Source organism: Danio rerio, chromosome 25 (assembly GCF_049306965.1).
Source record: "Danio rerio strain Tuebingen ecotype United States chromosome 25, GRCz12tu, whole genome shotgun sequence".
In the NCBI taxonomy this organism is placed as follows: domain Eukaryota; kingdom Metazoa; phylum Chordata; class Actinopteri; order Cypriniformes; family Danionidae; genus Danio; species Danio rerio.
In genome coordinates this window covers 14642693-14659818 of record NC_133200.1, presented here as the reverse complement: position 1 = coordinate 14659818, position 17126 = coordinate 14642693, and the positions used below count along the sequence as shown (strand labels likewise).

The 17126-nt window shown below is 34.3% G+C and overlaps 1 protein-coding gene across 2 annotated transcripts; it reads left to right on the top strand.

Moving 5' to 3' along the window:
* The first annotated feature begins 314 nt into the window (after positions 1–314).
* On the top strand, positions 315–12950 carry lcat (lecithin-cholesterol acyltransferase). Of its 2 annotated transcripts, XR_012400000.1 has the most exons (7): positions 324–514; positions 739–895; positions 2726–2841; positions 3229–3324; positions 8508–8732; positions 11209–11838; positions 12638–12950. XR_012400000.1 is itself a non-coding variant. In NM_001324407.1 (6 exons), exons 1-6 carry the CDS (start codon positions 370–372, stop codon positions 11778–11780), a joined length of 1311 nt encoding a protein of 436 aa, NP_001311336.1. In that variant the 5' UTR covers positions 315–369; the 3' UTR covers positions 11781–11848. The 2 variants fall into 2 exon arrangements, 1 of the variants encoding a protein (NP_001311336.1); NM_001324407.1 differs by lacking the exon at positions 12638–12950 and having other exon boundaries at positions 315–514; positions 11209–11848.
* The last annotated feature ends 4176 nt before the right edge of the window (positions 12951–17126 follow it).

Genomic DNA, 17126 nt, shown 5'->3' with positions numbered 1-17126 from the left:
GCAATCTCGACTGTAGCTAGACTGTAACTTTTTTAACTTGAAATAAAAAACTCATCAAAAACGCTTTTTACCCATTTTGTGAACAAACCTCTGCTTGTTTAGATTTTCAACTAACTCCATTGGCTTTTTATTGTTGCTTTGACTGACACAAGTCTGTTTTCTCGCGTATGTTTACACCTAAACCCACTGTCTTTGAAATAATACTCGTATAATGTAATCATGACGCATAGTGGGGGCTCCTGGCGCACTGATTGGCTCGCCGCCCCCTCGCGACGCCCCATTGGTCGCGCGCATTGATAGACGCGAGCTGAAGCGCAGCAGTCAGATCACATCCAGAGCGCCAAACACACACAGGTACACGCAAACACTATGGGAAATTCGTCTCTCTTCAGGTGTGTCGCTTTATTTCTTATTTTATTACACCAGACTTCGGGATTCTGGCTTTTCAATGTTATCTTCCCTCCGACGGCCAAACCTCGCGTCATAAATAACAGCACTCCTCCACTTATCATTGGTAAGACAACTTAAATGTACAGTTTGCAGTTTTTTTTGTAAAGATTTTGTGATAATGTTCATTGGTTCATTCATTTCTTTCTGTTTAAAATGCTAAGCTAGAGGAAGATAAGATATTGACAGCAAGTGCACTTTATAGACTAGTTGAAGTCCATCATTTGTTTTGTGGGTTCATCTTTGATAAGAGGTGTATTTGTTAAATATTTGACCTCTTTTTCTGAACAGTTCCTGGAAATTTAGGTAACCGCCTGGAGGCCAAAATTGACAAGCCCACACTGGTGCACTGGATGTGCTACAAGAAAAGCGAGGACTGGTTTCCTCTGTGGATTGACCTGAACATGTTCATGCCCATTGGAGTAGACTGCTGGATTGATAATATAAGGCGAGTTCACTGTGCAAACAAACTTGACCTGATTAATGCATCCCTGCTCACTTAAAAATGTATTTCTTTATATATATATATATATATATATATATATATATATATATATATATATATATATATATATATATATATATATATATATATATATACAGTTGAAGTCAGAATTATTAAACCCCCTGAATTATTAGTCATCATAATAGTTTTATTAACTCATTTCTAAAAACTGATTTATTTTATCTTTGACATGATGACAGTAAATAATATTTCATTAGATACTTTTACTTTTTAAATCGACAATTTAAAGGTATAACGAGGTTAATTAGGTTAACTAGGCAGGTTAGGGTAATTAGGCAAGTTATTGTATAACTATGGTTTGTTCTGTAGACTATCGGAAAAAAATATAGCTTAAAGGGGCTAATAATTTTGACCTTAAAATGGTTGTTAAAAAATTAAAAACTGCTTTTATTCTAGCCGAAATAAAACAAGTAAGACTTTCTCCAGAAGAAAAAATATTATCAGACATACTGTGAAAATGTCCTTGCTCTGTTAAACATCAATTGGAAAATATTTAAAAAAGAAAAAAGGCCTCTGGAAGGCCTTGAATAATAATATATTATTATTATTTTTTATTATTTATTATTATTATTATATTAGAGTATATTCTTTATATTTATTATTCATTTAGTTAAAATGTATATATTTATACAGATATAAATCTTAATTCATAAGTATTATAATTATATATTACTTGTATTACATAAATATTATTATATTACCTAATTCTATAAATATTAATTCATAAGAACTATTGAATGCATCCTTAAAAGAAAAATACATATTAAAAGTTATTAGAATTAAATATTTTAGTTTAATTAAATAATTATAGTTATTATTATCATTATTTTACCTCTCACAGTGTTTATTTTTCAAATAAATGACAAAAATGTATTGTAAATAAATAAAATGTAATTAATAAAAAAATATTTAATAATTTGTATAGATTTTAAATGATTTTACTTTTTTATATTTTATATTTATCATTATTAATAAGTTATAATAAAATAGAAATAATGTGCTTAAGATGTGTTTTGTAGTACATATAGTTATAATGAAGAAAAATTAATTGCTATCTAATACAAATTAATAGGCAGTACAAAATTCCTTATTATGACAGGTTTATTTGTATTTTTATATATATTATTATATAATAATGATTATTGATATGTCATGTATAAACTATGAATGTTATTAAGGAATATATTAATAAAATTTAAAGTGTTATCATTTATTTTATACATTTTTGTAATTGGTGTTTTTGTTTTAATTAGATGCATTTGTTTTAAATGTCTGTGTAGTTTTATTTATGGTATTATTATTATTATTATTATTATTACAAATTGTTATTATTGTAATTATTATACATTAATACTATTTAGCGTTATATCCTTGATGACTAACTAAACCAAAATAAGCCATCATACTTTTATTTTATTTTAAATCATGTTGATTTCATAAGAACAAAGTAATAAATGTTATAATGGCTTAGTTGTAATATTTCAACAGCTTGCTTAGTCTTGTGCAAATTTACAGCTCTGTATTTCACCTCACCGACCTTTTGTCTATTGTTTCTGGAAGATTCTCAAAGGCTGATGTCATATGGACAGTCCAGTGTATCATAATCAATATTAGCAGCTGTAGTACTCTCCTGTAGAGTCAAATGAGGCCATGAGAAGCTTAAGCATCCTTAAAACAATACATGAAAATACAACTCTTGTATTTATTGGCTTAAACCTAATATGATTGTAAAGTTTGTGTGTTTTTGTGCAGAATTGTTTACAACAGAACCACTCGCAAGACGTCAAATGCGCCCGGGGTGGATGTCAGGGTTCCTGGATTTGGACAGACGCACCCGATTGAGTTTCTAGACTTAAACAAGCTGACCGGTGAGAATTAGGTTCTTTGATAAGGATTGTATACCCAATAAAAATTTACTCACCATTTTAAGTGGTTTCAAAAATCGTTATGACTTTGTTTTTCTCTTGAACACAAAATAAGATGTTTTGAAAAATGTTGGAAACTGCTAGCCATTGACTTCCGAAGAATGTTTTTTTTTTATTTCTATTATTAAACTCAATGGCTTCCAGTTTCCAGCATTTTTCAAAACATCTTATTTTTTGTTCAGCAGAAGAAAGGAACAAGTAAAGGGTGAGTAAATAATGAAAGAGTTTTATTTTTTGGGTGAACTTTACCTTTAAGATACGAAAGAAACAAGCACATTTACATACTGTATGGTAAAAAGAAATCACAAAAGATGTACATTTCCTGTCTAGGTTACTTCCACACTATGGTTCAGCATCTGGTCAGCATTGGATATGTGCGAAACGAGACTGTCCGTGGAGCGCCGTATGACTGGAGAATCGCTCCGAGTAGGTGAAATCACAGATGACAACAATCATTTCGCAACCACACAAAAACAAATAGTTGACTGTACAACAGGACTAGCCAACTGTCCCGCATCTCCAACTCAAATCAAATACATCTGATCCAGAGAATCAAGGTCTGAAAATGACAGACGGGTTTGTTTGATTAGGGCTGAAGCCAAACTGTGCAGGACAGTGACCTGCACACACTGGAGTTTAAAAGTCCTACTCTACGTCACATAAATTTATATATATATATATATATATTTTTTTTTTATATATATATATATATATATATATATATATATGAGAGAGAGAGAGAGAGAGAGAGAGAGAGAGAGAGTTTGTATATTTAATAATTAAATAAGCAACATTTTCATTCATCCATTTTCCTTCAGCTTAGTTCCTTTATTCCAGGGGTCGCCACAGCATAAAGGCCGTCTTACTGTGAGACGACAGTGAGCCATTGTGCCACCCAGATAAAACATGATATCATTTATAGACTAAAAGCAACAGAAAACAAATCAGTTTTAGGACAAGACTTAAACTCGGACAAAGCTGATCTAAAATAAAGTGGACATTTGTTCCACAGTGTGGGACCGGCAACTTCAAAAGCTCGAAGAGTTTGGTTTTAAGTCTTAAACTTTCAACATAGGCTCATTCTCAAAATGCAGCCCTATATACGTTTCTGGAGGCAATTATGTAGCCAGAAGTACGTATGGCTGCATTTGATTAAACATTCGGTCAGTCAGTTAGTCATTCAGTCAGTCAACAGCAGCCTTTAGTGGGTTTACACGAGAACAGCAGGCGCAAATGGCTCTCGTTAGAGAAATTTGATATCTCAAAAAGCGTACACTGCGGGCTCTGGTGGATTCGCAAAAACTCCAAAAATGTACCTCTTGGGACGTATTTTGTGGCCTCCAGAAATGTATATAAAGGTTTTCAGACTGAGCCTGGGTTGTAAACCTCTGGTGGGAGAAGATGTGTGGAGCAGATCAGACAATGGGAAGGGGCTAAATGATTTATTGATTTGTAAATAAGTAATAGGATATTAAAGTGCACCTATGATGAAATCATCTTTCGTAAGCTGTTTGGACAGAACTGTGAGTAGGTATAGTGTGTTTACAGTTATATTGGGAAGACATAAAGACAGTAGTCTCTGTTTTTAAATTTCTGAATGTTAAAATAGGATTAAAATCCCTCCTATTTTGAGGCCCGATGCAACGTGACATAGGAGTGCGGTTTCCCCGCCAACCAATTAATTGACAGCCGTGTCTTTGTAGTAACAAGTATAATCATATCAACAAGACAAACGTGCACAAAGCAACAGGAATTAAAAGTTCTGTTCAGCTCTCTGTGATCATCAATCATCATCAAATGTGATCAAGAATGAGTTTTACAAGTTTAAAACGTGTTTAAAACAGTGCATGTGTGTAATAAATTACAGTGATTTTACTATATTTATCAGCACAGCCGGTGTGAGAGTACAATTAAGAAAGAAGAAGCTTCAATCCCAGTTTGTGGACGTTAAATCAGGTTTATTTTGTACATTAACATAATGGATGTCCATACCTGTTTCTGGTCACATTTGCAAGCAAAATGTTTTAATAAAGATGTTTTGTAGAATCCAGACAGCGGTCTGGTCAAGGCCAAAGCCTGATACATTGTAGCACTCCTGGTCAGGAGTTAGAAAACCACAAGAAGATATTTTCTTTCCCACCAGAAATGTATTTATCCTGGAATTTGGCACAGATGTGAGTTTACGTGCACTGATGGGTATAAAACTGTCTGTTGAGAAGACTGAGACAGTCTCTTACACATTCACTCTGTGTGTGTAACAGGTGTCATCCTGCTTCCAGGATTATTTTAATAAACTAACTTTTTACTTTGCTCTAATTTACATGACAAAAGTTTACGCATGCGCTGTGTGTGTGTGTGTTTGTGTTTGTGTGTGTTTGTGTGTGTGTGTGTCCACTGTGTGGTGTGTGAACATTGTAACGACATTGTGTGTGACTAATCGTTCTTATCAATTAATTAAATTCACAACAAATAAATCAAATGAAAAGGGAAAGTTCTTACTGTAGTATTTCTGACAAACGCTACGTGAGATCTGCCTCCTTTGTCTGTCACTGTGCTGTTTATCTGACGCAGCCGAGTCGAAGATTGAGGCACACTCTAGAGAACTAGCATTAAATGCACAGGCAACAAAAACAGCTACATAAGGTTCAGAGCAGAAAATTCCAGTATTCTAAAAAATTTAAAATAATCAGATGGGTGTTTTGAGTTAAAACTTTACAGACACATTCTGGAGACACAAAAGACTTATCTTAGAGGTAAAATAGGTGCCCTTTAAACTGAACCCTAAAACTAATAGGTTGACAATGTAGAGATCTTAGGATGGGGGTGATCAGGTCATCTCTTTTATTTTAGAAGTTATGCTACAGAGTTTTGTATGACCTGTTAGCAAGCCATTTGGGACTTGGATATGCCATAATAGAGGGAGTAACAATAATCTAAACGTGAGGTAATGAGTGCATGGATGCCAGTCTCAATGGAACATTGAACAAATTTTAGACAGAGAGCGTGGATGGAAAAAGATAGACCCTACATCTCTGCTAATCTGTTGTATTTAAGGCAGCCAATAACCAAAACACTTAGATTCCAAGCATGGGGAGAGATCAATTGGTGCAGTGATTCTGGGACAAGGTGATTGTTTGGGTTGGATTCTAAAGGGTTAATAACAATGACTTGAAGGAACGTTCTTGGCTAGCCATACTTTCATATCATCAAGATGTGCTGTCAGACTGCTTAGAGCGCACATCCTTTTTAGACAAAGAAAAAATAAATGTGAATATCGTCAGCATAGGAGTGGAATGAGACATTATATTTCCTAAATATGGAGCCCAGTGGGAGAAGATCACAGAAAAGAAAAAGGACAGGAAATGACAATAGGACAGGGGATAGCCTTGAGGCACACCACAAGAGAGACTGTGATGAGAAACATCTTTATTTTACAGAAAAAACATCTGTTTGTTAAAAAAAAATACTTAAACCAACTTAAAACAGGGCCCTTGACCCAAAACAAGACTCTAGTCATGCTAAAATGATTGCATAATTGATGCGATCAAAAGCAGCGGACAGATCATTAATAGGATAACAGAGTTTCCTGAATCTGTGACCATATAGATATAATTAAAGAGCCCCTATTATGCATTATAAAGGGTCATATTTTGGTTTTGGGGGTCTCCAACAACCGGCTGATATGCATGTAAAATCAAAAAACATTTTCATTGTCTTATAATATGCATTTATTTTTTATTCCCATATAATTCATTTAGCGATTTGTTTGTTCCCAAACCCGTCATTAGCGAGAAGCTAATCTGCGACTGGGTTCAGCGCAAGACAATGCAGTTAAACACCAGCATATGATTCTTAACCACAACCCCAAGTAATAACAATGACACACATTCAGTATTAATCCACACAGTGGCTGAAGTTGAACTTTTTGGAAATTAACCGCACCACGTGTGTGAGGAACAGCTGATAGTGGCCATAGCAAAGGCAAATGGCAGAGGATCGCGAGTTTAAATCAGTAAAGAAGCACGCGACGCGTTTTCAATGTGGTTTTGTACACAATATATGAATAGCCCCATAAAGATTTAACCTGAGAGATGAATTACAAGCACTGATTTATTATAGATAAGTGATTACAAGCCGTGCAAAGCGATTACAAGTTACAACACTATTAAACACATATTGTGCAAACTACAGAAAACAAGACAACCATTTTAATAATGTTACATGTTATGATCCAAAGGGAGAAGAAACTGGTCCATATGAACTGTAACAGTTACTGACAAAGTCCTGAACATAATAGTCTATGCTGCTCCTTGCTTTAATAGCAAATGGCCGGCGAAGGGGAAAAATGACAGGAACAAATACTGCAATAGGCTATACTGTGGTATTGTTGTGAAAATAAACCTGAACAATTTTTTCCCCACAGCTGAATCTTCATCTGTCAGTTCATGTTATAATCAATTCCGTGATCCCCCACACTCCGCTAGTGTCTGGAGGGAAAGGGTGTTCACATTTTACCGGATCTGGAAGTACATATTTGGTACTGTGTTTTATGTGTTTAAGCAAAAGATCCGAACCCAACATAATTCATTTATTCGACTCTGAGTCGACTATTTTGTTAAAGAATCAGTAGTTTCAAACATGATATTTAAAAAAAAATGGTTTCAGACAGGAGGATCTAAAGCTGTAAAAGCACAATTTCTTCCAGTTTCTTAGACATATATGTGGCATTTGATTGAATGCAGGTATCTAGTGAGGGTTTCTTTAGTAGGTGTAACTGAAGCAGTTTTCAAGCGAGGGCTATACTGCTCCTTCAAGTAAAGATTTGTTAAATAATGATGTCTGCCGGGGGCCAATAGTGTCAAATAATTGTCTTAAAGAAAGAGGGAGAAAAGTATCAAACTGGCAAAATGATACAGAGTATAGAGAAACCGGAGTTGAAAAAGGTCATGTAGAGCCAGTGCATTCTTTTCATTTTGCAATTACTGCGCAGAGATCTGAAACTGGACCCAAAAATACATTGTAATACATTGTTTACACAGCGTATTGTTACAATCCACAGACATGATAATCACAAGCTAATGTTGGCAAACGTTAAACATGCATAAACAAGCTAAGCTATCAACATGTTAAATCTTTTTAGTAGTGTGCTAAAACACATTATTGATGTTTTAAAATACAGTTTGTCATGTAGCCAATGCATGCTAACAAAAAAGTTAACAAGCTATGTATTAATTCATGCTAGCCTAATATTAAACATGCTGAATAGATGCTAGCAGTATCACAAGTCATGCTAGCATATTGCGAACCATGATAGCTATGTGGTAAAACATGGTAAAAGCTTTCATTTAAGCAACATTTAAAACATCATGCTAGCCAAACGGTAAACGTGGTAGAAACATGCTTTGTACAGATTTATGTTAGTCATGAGATAACAAATGCTAGAAACATGTTCATCAATGCAACGTTAAAGATGCTAATTTGGGTAAAAGCCATGTGATAAAACATGCCAGAAAATCCTAGTATTATGTTAAAATGTTGTTGAAAGCATGTTAAAACAGGCTAGACATTGAATCAATAAAACGTGATTGTTTCTGTTTGGCACAACACAGATGAGCAGGAGGAGTATTTTTCACGTCTGAAAAACTTGGTGGAAGAAATGCACGATGAGTACAAGCAGCCCGTGTACCTGCTGGGCCACAGCATGGGCAGCAACTACATCCTGTACTTCCTCAATCAGCAGACGCAGGACTGGAAAGACCACTACATCAAGGGCTTCATCTCTCTAGGGGCCCCTTGGGGAGGCGCTGTGAAGCCCCTCAGAGTCTTAGCATCAGGTACAGAGAACAAATGACTATATTTATCTGACCAAATATACAGTGACTGGGAAACACCCATGCACTCTTGCATTCACACACATACACTACAGCCAATTTAGCTTATTTAATTCACCTGTACCGCATGTCTTTGGACTGTGGGGGAAACCGAAGCACGTGGAGGAAACCCACGTAAACACTGGGAGAACATGCAAACTCCAACCAGCGACCTTCTTGCTGTGAGGTGATCGTTCTACTCACTGCGCCATCATGACTCCATAACCAAGTCATATAATAATAATCAATATTATGATTAAATAAATAATTCATTTAATAAAAATAAATTAATATTATTCTTGTGATGTAAAAGCTAACTCAGCATCAATGTGTGGCACAAGATCCTTCATAATTCTTAAATATTTAAAAAACAGTTCTTAAATATTTCATATATTTATTGTCTAAAAAAATTCAGTTTTTTAAAGACTTTCTTTTTTAAAGCATCTTTGCTTGAGTTATTTATTAATATTTTATTTAAACTTTTGCTTTTTTCGTTTTAAAAGTATAAGCATTAGTAATATATTAAAACATTACTACGGTGGCCGAGAGAGCTTATTTTACTGCAATTTAGGAAAATGTGCAATTACAAAACAAATTAAATAATATCTTCATTCATTTACTTTATCAACACACACATTCTGCAAATCCTTTCAAAGGATTAAAACACATTAAACACATCAAAAAAACACTGGATTTAACACAAACACAAACAATTAGTAAAATGCGCTGTATTTTCTCACAACACAATTGAAATTTTTTAGGGAAACCCTAAAATGTGACGGAAATGGCTATTTAGGTTATGGTTATTTAGGCTAATAAATACTAAAGATACTGGAATCGAGACATTAAAACAAACAAACCTTTTAAAGATCACTTACAACTTCTCTGAGCAGTAGTCATGGCACAGCGACGTCTGCACGTTTTTGGGTGCCCTTGAAACATTTCCATTGTGTTCTGATGTTTTTGTGTCGTGTTGTTTTCGTAAAATGTTTGTGTTGTGAGAAAACGCAGCACATTTCATTCATTTGTTTGCGTTGTTTGAAAATTGGGCGTTTATTAATAATCTGTTTGCGTTGTGACGATTTGCAGCACATGTGCTGTCAAACGGATGAAAAGCTTTTCTCAGTTTGCTGGCGTTTTGTGTAGTTGTTTTCTTAAATTGCAGTATGTTAGTCTCTCTCGGCCACCATTACTGCTGAATAAAATAATTTATAAAATACTAGATAACTTCAACAGATTAGATAACTTATACAGATTACTTCAACTTGGATAATTATTTGTAAATAATAAATGTTATGTCCGGTGACATACTTATTTATTTTAAATATTCATTAATAATATTTTTTTTGTGACTATATAAATGTATTTAATGTCACATTTAAAAGAATCTTTACTTCTAGTTAGAGATCTGCGTGGGACTAAATTTTGAATCCCGCTCCTGCCAGGTTTTAATCCGAACCCGACCGCTCCCGCTTATATTCAGTATTTGTTGTCCCGCTGCCCGACCCTCTCTGTTTTCTACCCACCGCACCCGTTCCCGCTAACGGAAGGGGGGGAGAACAAAACCAAAAACCACCCAGCTATACAGTGTCCAGACAGCCTATAACAAGCTGTCTGTATATATATACACACACACATAGACACACAGCACCAAGCAAGTGACATTCACAGACAGCATCACGCTCTCTCACACATACACACACAGCACAAAGCTCTCTCTCTCTCTCTCATTCGCACACACACACACACATAGACAACAACAAACAAGCTAAACACAGTATCACGCTCTCTTATTCACACACATACATATGCGTGCTCAGGAGTCATGAGCGATATTGTTAGACCCCTCGCTCACATCCAAAATTACACCTGTTACCAAATGCTCTAGCACTTTATTCGGAAATTTATTCCCGACTGCAAGAAATCTGGTCGGGTCCCTGCAGACCTCTACTTCTAGTTGTTCTAGTGGTTTTGCACCCATGTCAAAAACATGGTAACGTTAATACGATATACTAAATATGTCGCAAAATAAGGAATTAAAAACCACAACCACTTTATACAGTATATATTTATTTTTACAGTATATATATATATATATATATATATATATATATATATATATATATATATATATATAGAGAGAGAGAGAGAGAGAGAGAGAGAGAGAGAGAGAGAGAGAGAGATTATTAAACATTAAATACAGATGTTTTAATTGTTTGTTTTAGTCAATTTGTTACATGTTCTTGATTATTTGGTTTCAGTTCATTGTATTGTATTTTTCACATTTAGTTTCACCAACCTGATTAATTATATGTATTTATTTGCTAAATTAATTTATTCTAAACAAATGTTTTAATTGTAATTGTAAAACTATCATTTTGATCACCATTTTCTTTAACATGAACACTGAATTTGGATGCTTTTTCATTCCGTTTTCAAGGTGAAAATGACGGCATACCCTTCGTCTCCAACATAAAAATTCGGGAAGAGCAACGTATGACCACCACAAACCCGTGGATGATCCCTTCTGAGGAGACATGGCCTAAAGACCACACCTTCATCTCCACCCCCTTTTTCAACTACACCAATCAGGACTACATGCAGTTCTTCAAAGACATCAACTTTGAGGACGGCTGGTACATGTGGGACGACACCAGAAACCTCACCGCAGGCCTGCCAGCACCCGGAGTCGAGGTTTACTGCCTGTATGGGGTAGGACTTCCTACACCCGTTACATACATATACGACGAACAATTTCCAAACGCTGACCCCATAGATATTCTTTATGATGACGGAGACGATACCGTTGACAGCCGAAGCATGAGTCTTTGTAAACGCTGGATTGGGAAGCAGGAGCAGGCCGTTCACGTGACCGAGTTCAGAGGCATGCCTCATTTGGACATGGTGTTTAATCACAAATCACTCACAACAGTTCAGAGGATTCTAGAAGGAACATACAGGGAAGAGAAGGATGTCGGTTTTGAACAGCCGTCGTCAATTGGTTTTGTCTGATATTTTTTCGGTTATTAAACTACCTGACAAAAGTCTTGTCGTCGATCCAGTTGTAAGAGCAAGAAATAATAACTTGACTTCTAGTTGATCATTTGGAAAAGTGTCAAAAGGTAGATTTTTCTGATGAATCATCTGTTGAACTGCATTCATATCATCACAAATACCGCAGAAGACCTAATGGAACCCGCATGGACTCAAGATTCTGACAGAAATAAGTCAAGTTTGGTGAATGAAAAGTCATGTTTTGGGGTTACATTCAGTATGGGGACGTGTGAGAGATCTGCAGTTTGGATGGTAACATCAACAGCCTGAGGTGTCAAGACATTTATGCTGCCCATTACATTACAAACCACAGGAGAGGGCAAATTCTTCAGCAGGATAGTGCTCCTTCTCATGATTCAGCCTCCACATAAGAGTTCCTGAAAGCAAAGAAGGTCAAGGTGCTCCAGGATTGGCCAGCTCACTCACCAAACATGATTATTAAGCATTTATGGGATAAAATCCAAAGAATCTTGATGAAGTCTGGGAGTCCTGCAAGAATGCTTTCTTTGCCATTTCAGATGACTTAATTAGTAAATTATTTGAGTCATTGCAGAGATGTATGGATGCAGTCCTCCAAGCTCATGGGAGTCAGACACGATATTAAGTCTTCTTCCACTGCACCATGACTTTATATTCTATACTGGACATTATTTCTGTTAAGTAAAAAGACTTTTGTCTAAGCAAAGTCAGAACTGTCTTAATTAAAGAATTAAAAATCAAGGCATGATCATATTTTATTTTGGTGAAATAAGCACAATCTAGAGGCCTTTGCCTCTCCTAAAAGCCATTTCTGATATCAAATGATCTACTAGAAGTCAAGTTATTATTTGTCGTTCCTAAGACTCAATAGGAGGATAGGTGGCAAGTCTTTTGTCAAATAGTGTACAACCTTGTGTACAAAAGTTTATTTGGGAGGCTTAGTTCTACACAAAATGAAAATTTTGTCTATTTCAGTCTTGTTCACTGGGGCTACTTTTTGACTTGTTTTGATTGTGTGTTTTTTTACAAGTACCTGGCAACCCTTTTTTTTGAACCCATAAGAAGTATAATCAAATCTGAGAGATTTTTGTCCCTCCTTTAAGCGTCTGTTCACCCAAAGATTGCTCCAAAACATATATAAATCAAAAATGTGTACATATGAATTAAGATATTTTAATGCAGGTTTAAGGTACAAAATATCAACCCATTGTTGGTACAAATGGTTAATGTAGGGCATCTAACTAGTTTGTAAATGTAAATAGGAGTCAAATGCATCAAATTAGACAATGACCTGCATGTGCTAACTCTGGGATTCTTCATGATGTCCTGAAAGAAATGCTTTGAAAGTACATACAAAATACCATGAGTAAGCATTAGTAAGATAAATCTTTAGAACACAGGTGTCAAACTCAATTCCTGGAGGGCCGCAGCTCTGCACAGTTTAGTTCCAACCCTAATTAAACACACCTAATCAAACTAATTGTGTCTTTCAGGCTGGTTTGAAACCTACAGGTAAGTGTGTTGAGCAAGGTTGGAACTAAACTGTGCAGGGCTGCGGCCCTCCAGGAACTGAGTTTGACACCCCTGCCTTAAAGGATAGGGCTAGTTCAATAATCTCATTTACTCAGTGTTCACTTGTCCCAAACCCAACTGCGTTTGTTCTGTTGAACACAAAAGAAAATATATTAGACAATGTTGAAAACGGTAGCTACTGACTTCCATTTTATATATATTTGTCTTACTATGGAAGTCAGTGGCTAGTGGTTTACACCATTTCTTAGTAAATGAAAATGAACCTTTTGAAGCTTTCACATTTACGCTTTTATTGAATAACTCACACATCCAAATTTGAGCATGGGGGCATCTCGGGTATACATTAGTGCACAACGTTAATGAACATGCCCCCTACACTGACACTGAAGTAACTGTAAATAAAGTCGCTATTTTTATTTTCTGTGAGCACAAAAGGTTTCTCTTAGCTTGATAATACTCTGACTGTACCGCTGAAAGCATATGTTTCAGCCTGATCTCACGAGGAAACGTAACTATTTTTCGTTTTGTCAGTTTAGTGGTGAATGTGTTTGAGTTCAGTCATACGAAAATGTACGATTTTAAAAAGGAGGCGTTTAAAATGTAAAGACATTTGAAGAAGCTCACAAAAATGACAAAAACTTATATTAAATTAAAATTAATTAAATATATAAAAAAATATTTAAAGTAGTCTGAAAATGATTACAAATATATATAACATATAGAACCTATATAAATTTAAAAAGCATTAAAATATATATTTAAAAAGCATTCAAATACAATATATATATATATATATATATATATATATATATATATATATAATATATAGATTTTAGCTCATTACCAAATTATAATTTTTTTTTATTTAGCTTAAACAAACACTAAAATTGAAATGAATGACAATTATGTAGACATCTAGAAATAGAAACTGAATAAAAATATTAAAACTGAAATTATGCAAATTTCTATTGAGTATGAAGCTGTGTTGTTTTAGTGCCACTGAGACCCTGGTAGCTTAAATTATTATAATTTTTTGGTGTTGTTGTTGCTCTTCTAGTCACGGTTGACACACATTTTCATCCTGTCCAATGCACTATTGTCTACTGTTTTTCAGTGTAAACACATTTGACTGGATGCGTGTGATCGTTACACTAACATCTTTTGAAGTTTATTTTGATTAGTTATTTTTCGATTAATTAGATTTAAACAAAACGCTTTATTTAATTTGCTTCTTATAGCCGTAAATCACCCCTAAACCCAACAACATTGGGGGATAAGCAAATCGTACCAAGATGTACAAATGAGATTGTTCTAAATCATACAAATTTACCACTAAATATGAAAGTTATGATTTGCCGTGAGATTGTGTCGGTCTTTTTGGTATTTCTCTGTAATTTGAACAAGTCAAGCTTTCTTTCAGGATGAGGAAGCTCTCAGATTTCATCTAAAATATATTCATTTGAGTTACAAAGATGAATGAAGGGGTTTGGAATGACATGAGGGTGAGTAATTAATAACAGAATTTTAATTTTGGGTGAACTAACCCTTTAATGGAGACTATGTTTACTCATTAGTGTTGTTAAATGGAGAATTGTGTGTACAACTGACATATTTCCCCATGTCACAACAAGAGTCAAATTCATTTAGGAGTCATCACAACACACAAAACTATATCATTTCATCTGAAGCCAGTGTGGTAAGATGAACAGATTTAATTGTATTCACATATAAACACTTGACAGTGAATATAGTTTATAGCAGGGGTGTCCAAACTCGCTCCTGGAGGGCCTGTGTCCTTAGCTCCAGCTTCTTTCAGCACACCTCCCTGGAAGTTTCTAGTATACCTAAAGAGCTTGGTTCAGGACACGGGCCCTCCAGAAACGAGTTTGGAAACCCTTAGCATTCAGATTTTATCACAGAAGCCCAAGCTTGATGGCTTGACTTGTTTGAGAACCAGTTCGATTCATTCCTGCCTGTCGTTTGGTACACTTGAGCTTCCACAAAAAGCAATGCGGTTTGATTTTTTGTGTCAAGCTGATATGATGTACAGTTCTGATCTGTGTTCATATGTGAAAATACAGCCTAAATTAAATCTGTTCATCACATAAAGCAGACCTGTATCTCTTCAGAAGATTCTGAATTAACCACTTGATTATGTTTTATCTCTTTATAAGCATCTTGAAGTTGTGAACAGACATTTAATGTTTTTAATGTTTGTGTTTTGCAAATGATTTAATGACTGAGTTTACATTTGAATGTGAATTAAGCTTTTAATAGGTATGAAATGGTTATTATTTCTTTGTTAAGATGCAGAGCTTTATTTAGGTCATACAGAATTCATCAAATGTGTTTATTATGTACATTAAAGATTATAGACAGCTTCTAAAGATATTTTTTTATATATATAACCTAAACAAATGTAATAATTTCCTTTATTAAAATGCTGATATTTGTATATGCTGTCACAGTTGAGCTACTAGTTGAACATAAAATATTAAAATGTTTATTAATATTTAATCTGTCTGGGTTTTTTGTTCAGGAGCTGTCTTTACACAGTTACTGATAATATTTGTTGAACTCTGTAACCTTTGAACTGCTTCTTCTAGCTTTTTGCAAACAAATTAAATTTGTTCGACAAAGGTTCAGAGTTCGCAGGCAATCGTTTTGCCAAGAAATCCTTCCTTGGTTTGTTGCTGGAAAAAAAAATTGATTGTTTCGTTTGAAATATAGGTATTCTGGCAGTACTTCTTTTAATTAGTAACTCGGTTTGGTGGTTTCTCTTTTTTTCTGTTCTGATCTTTGAACATCATCTTCACACAGAGTGAAATATAAATGAAGCCCATATGCACAATAATTTTCCCTGTCAGCTTTTGCTTTTATGCTTACAACACAATAAATCAACAAGGACACACATTTTATAACAAAGCTGTATGATAAAGCACATTCATTATGTCATAACATGTTTTAACACAAAATGAGATGCGTTGCCTTGGCAGATGGCCTTTTTAAGTGGTTTATTAGTAATCATTTTAGATACATGAAACTAATTGAGAAATGTTAGTCATTTTATTTCAAATTTCTTTATTAAGTTTACTACACTGTAAAAAATCCTGGTTACCTTAAAATTTTAAGCTGCTCAAATTAACCTTATGAGTCTATTGAACTTGTATTATGTTAAACTAACTTAAAACAGCTTGCATAATTTGTGAAATTAAGCTAGAACATGATTTTAGTTAGATTAGATACTTAGTTTACAATGAACAAAACATTTGCTGTCAGGACTAATCGATCATGTAATGTTTTACAGTGTAGATGGAATGTCAATTACAGCATTCATTTTATAATTATCTGTCTATGTTGTTGTTAACATTGCCCCAAATAAACACTTCCCTCCCTCTACATAATTATAACCTAACATAATTAGGTAAAAATAAATAAATAAATTGTGTATATACACACACACACACACACACACACACACATATATATATATATATATATATATATATATATATATATATATATATATATATATATATATATATATATATATATATATATATATATATATAGTGATAAATAAATACACAATTTAAAAATGAATAATAGATATGTTTTCACAATGTAAAAAAAATGTGTTATTTTTTCCGGCAGCTAGGGTGCTGAAAAAAAACGTCAAATAATGGCCATTAAATTACAAACATTTACCTTAAAATAACGGACTTTAAACTACAGAAATTTCCTTAAATTTAAATTTCCACTAAATTTCTGTAATTTACCGTCTGTAATTTA

What these genes read in the sequence shown, in the direction of transcription:
- lcat (NM_001324407.1), top strand. Translation starts at nt 370, where the DNA reads ATGGGAAATTCGTCTCTCTTCAGGTGTGTCGCTTTATTTCTTATTTTA. An exon ending in AGACTTAAACAAGCTGACCG is followed by an intron (nt 2,842 to 3,228) that starts GTGAGAATTAGG and finishes TTTCCTGTCTAG; the next exon opens with GTTACTTCCACACTATGGTT. An exon ending in TGACTGGAGAATCGCTCCGA is followed by an intron (nt 3,325 to 8,507) that starts GTAGGTGAAATC and finishes GGCACAACACAG; the next exon opens with ATGAGCAGGAGGAGTATTTT.